The sequence below is a fragment of the Sphaeroforma arctica genome (genome assembly GCF_001186125.1).
Source record: "Sphaeroforma arctica JP610 unplaced genomic scaffold supercont1.288, whole genome shotgun sequence".
Lineage (NCBI taxonomy): Eukaryota > Ichthyosporea > Ichthyophonida > Sphaeroforma > Sphaeroforma arctica.
This window is the reverse complement of record NW_014040270.1, coordinates 38,751-41,476: the sequence shown is the minus strand read 5'-3', so window position 1 is coordinate 41,476 and position 2,726 is coordinate 38,751. Positions and strand designations below refer to the sequence as shown.

Below are 2,726 nucleotides of genomic sequence, written 5' to 3'. Positions count from 1 at the left end.
TGAATTTCCAGGCTATGCTCATTGTGCTCGATGTATGTAGAACTGCAGACTAATCACGTTTTTAAGTAAGTGTAAGCCTGTTTTCGAAAGATTGCAAAATATTGAATGTTTGAGCCTTCCTTTCACGAACAGATATTACTGCACTAATGTGCCGGTGATCGTATCCCTTTGCCGCTCATGAATAGTTTTTCGTTAATATCGTCAGTTTGAAATAGAGATGTGATGTTATCTAGTTAATGTTTCGACGGTGTAAATATTGCCAAACCACAGGCAATGTGCTTAGAAAGTGGCTATGATCGACAAACCAAAGTTTTCTTGAACGCGTACCACACTCATATGTCAACTCGTATGGAGCTATTAGGTACATTAGCCGCCATAATTTGTAAACTATAGATTTTTCCTCGGAATTGCGATTGTTATCGCGACTAATAGCCGACATAATGGGAACAATTTGAGCTGTTCACTATTCAGTTGACACTGCAACTGTATATCAATTTCTGAGTTCGACGGACGATCTTCTTGACAACATTTAGTAAAGTTTGCCTTGCACATGTTTACCGCGACTCCTCCGTCATGGCGGAAGCCAATACTGCAACTTATTGTGGCAATCAAGTTTAAAGCTATGCGTTCCGAAAAAATATTTTATTTATCATATTTAACCACTCAAAGAATTCGAATTTGTTTAAGGCTATTATTTACGTAATGTTTCCGCGGATAGCATTCATTCTGAAATACGATCTTTCAACCCCTGGTCCAATAAAATCTACACGAGCAAAATATCTCTATCGCATACTAGAGGTATAGATATAGAACTAGAGGCAACAATCCCTTTTTTTTATAAAATTGAGTACAATATGACAATGGTCAGCTTCTTTATACTACCACCTAGAAGCTACTTTATTGAATTCCAGAGTTGTGTGCTGACGCAGGATGTCTAGGATACGCTTTTGCTTTTTTGCGTGAGTGTGCCAGTTTACTCTTCGCAGAACAGATTTGAGTATATATTTAATACTTGATAGACTGATTTAACACTCCATACTAAAGGTACTGGACTTTATAGCCTCAATACAGCCTACTTAGCTACGTATAGTTCACTTAGCTACATGCGAGCCTGCTAGTTCGCTGCCAGATTCGATAGTATTCTATCCTACATAGATTTCACTTTTAAATTTATGCAATACCCATGAGAAGCTAGTTTGTCTTTCCTTCTAACAGAGATGCCATTGTAGATTGCTCTCAACTGGAGATTTGCTACCACTCCACTGCATTATACTTCGTTTACGAGTTCACCCAACAACTAGCTTAGTGGCAACATATCAATATTTAAATGTTGTACTCCGTACAGTCGTACACTATGTATTTTACCAGATATATATGTGTACATAAAGTAAAAATATATATCCCAAATTTAGAACAAGAAATTTCGAATAAAAACCGTTGACGTCATCATCAGTAATAGTACAGTTCGACACATGGATTCCAACAATAAAATAATATATACACATGTGCAGTATATATTCAAATATTTATAGTATTTCATACAGTAAGGAGTCCCCAGTCAGCGCTGCATGGATAAACATTCGAACATATATAACGCAACAACCGTGGCACAACTTCTATTGCTGCTATAGCTCTGTATCAATATAAATCCTTGAACAACTTCCATACCTATAAAATACTTGAAACGTACGAGTAAATATATGTAATACTACATAATTATAGTACATCTATAGAAATATATACATACATATATCTTATATATATACACCTATATATATCCGAGATGTTTCCCGCCCCATTCCAACCAACCAAAGATGGAGCTGTCCCCGACAGTTCAGCCTGGTCGGGGGTGCCTACAGCTGCGCCTCGGTGGCTTACCGCAGGACAGTCACAGATGTTCCACTACCAGCCACAGTCACTCTATTCGTCAGGTAACTATGGCAACCAGGTGCAACAGCACGGTAGCCACGGGTATAATAACGGGAATAGGCAGAATATGAGCGGACAGTATATGGGCCCTGGAGGTAGAGGTGGCAGAGGCGGCAGAGGAGCGTATGGTGGTGGTGGTAGATCGAAGGAGTTGACTTTCGACGACGCACTCAATGGACTTAAAGGAGGCTCTCATACTTGGGTAAGTGCTACTTCAATTGGCGTGCGTGTGCAAGTGTACGTACTAGATACCACCGATGCCTACATGTAGATAAAACCACTTACCTAGATATATATATATATATATATATATATATATATATACTATATATATATATATATATATATATATGTGTGTGTATACGAGATATAAATATGAACTAAGGCACTTCTATGGGTCTCGTTTGTATTTCGAACACTAACTGGAAAGCTTTGCTATACATACCTGCGGAAAGAAGTGAACTACATTCGAATGTGATTTCCAATTCGAATGGGGCGTCAAATCGCGCAGGGTTTGTCGTCGGCTTAACGTTCTTTACAATTACAGCTGCCATTGTGAGTAAGTAGAGACCGAAAAGTTGAAAACGTGTATGTGGCAGTGTTTATGTATTGCTTCAGAATGTATATGTTCGTATACGTGTATCGTAAATACATATAACATATATAGCACACATACACACACACACACACACATACACACACACACACACACACATATATATATATATATATATATATATACACTATTTGTATCGCACCTGCGACGGTCTCGACACCTTCTCGTACGACCGAGGACG

At 38.4% G+C, this 2,726-nt stretch overlaps 1 protein-coding gene across 1 annotated transcript in view; it reads left to right on the top strand.

The window, feature by feature from the left end:
• Nucleotides 1-1,659: 1,659 nt before the first annotated feature.
• The window catches only part of SARC_04851 (hypothetical protein), a 5,610-nt gene continuing 4,543 nt past the window's right edge, over nucleotides 1,660-2,726 (top strand). The window contains exon 1 of the mRNA XM_014301299.1: nucleotides 1,660-2,131. Within this exon, the coding sequence (XP_014156774.1) occupies nucleotides 1,784-2,131 (348 nt within the window). The 5' untranslated portion in view covers nucleotides 1,660-1,783. The remainder of the gene's footprint in view (nucleotides 2,132-2,726) is intronic.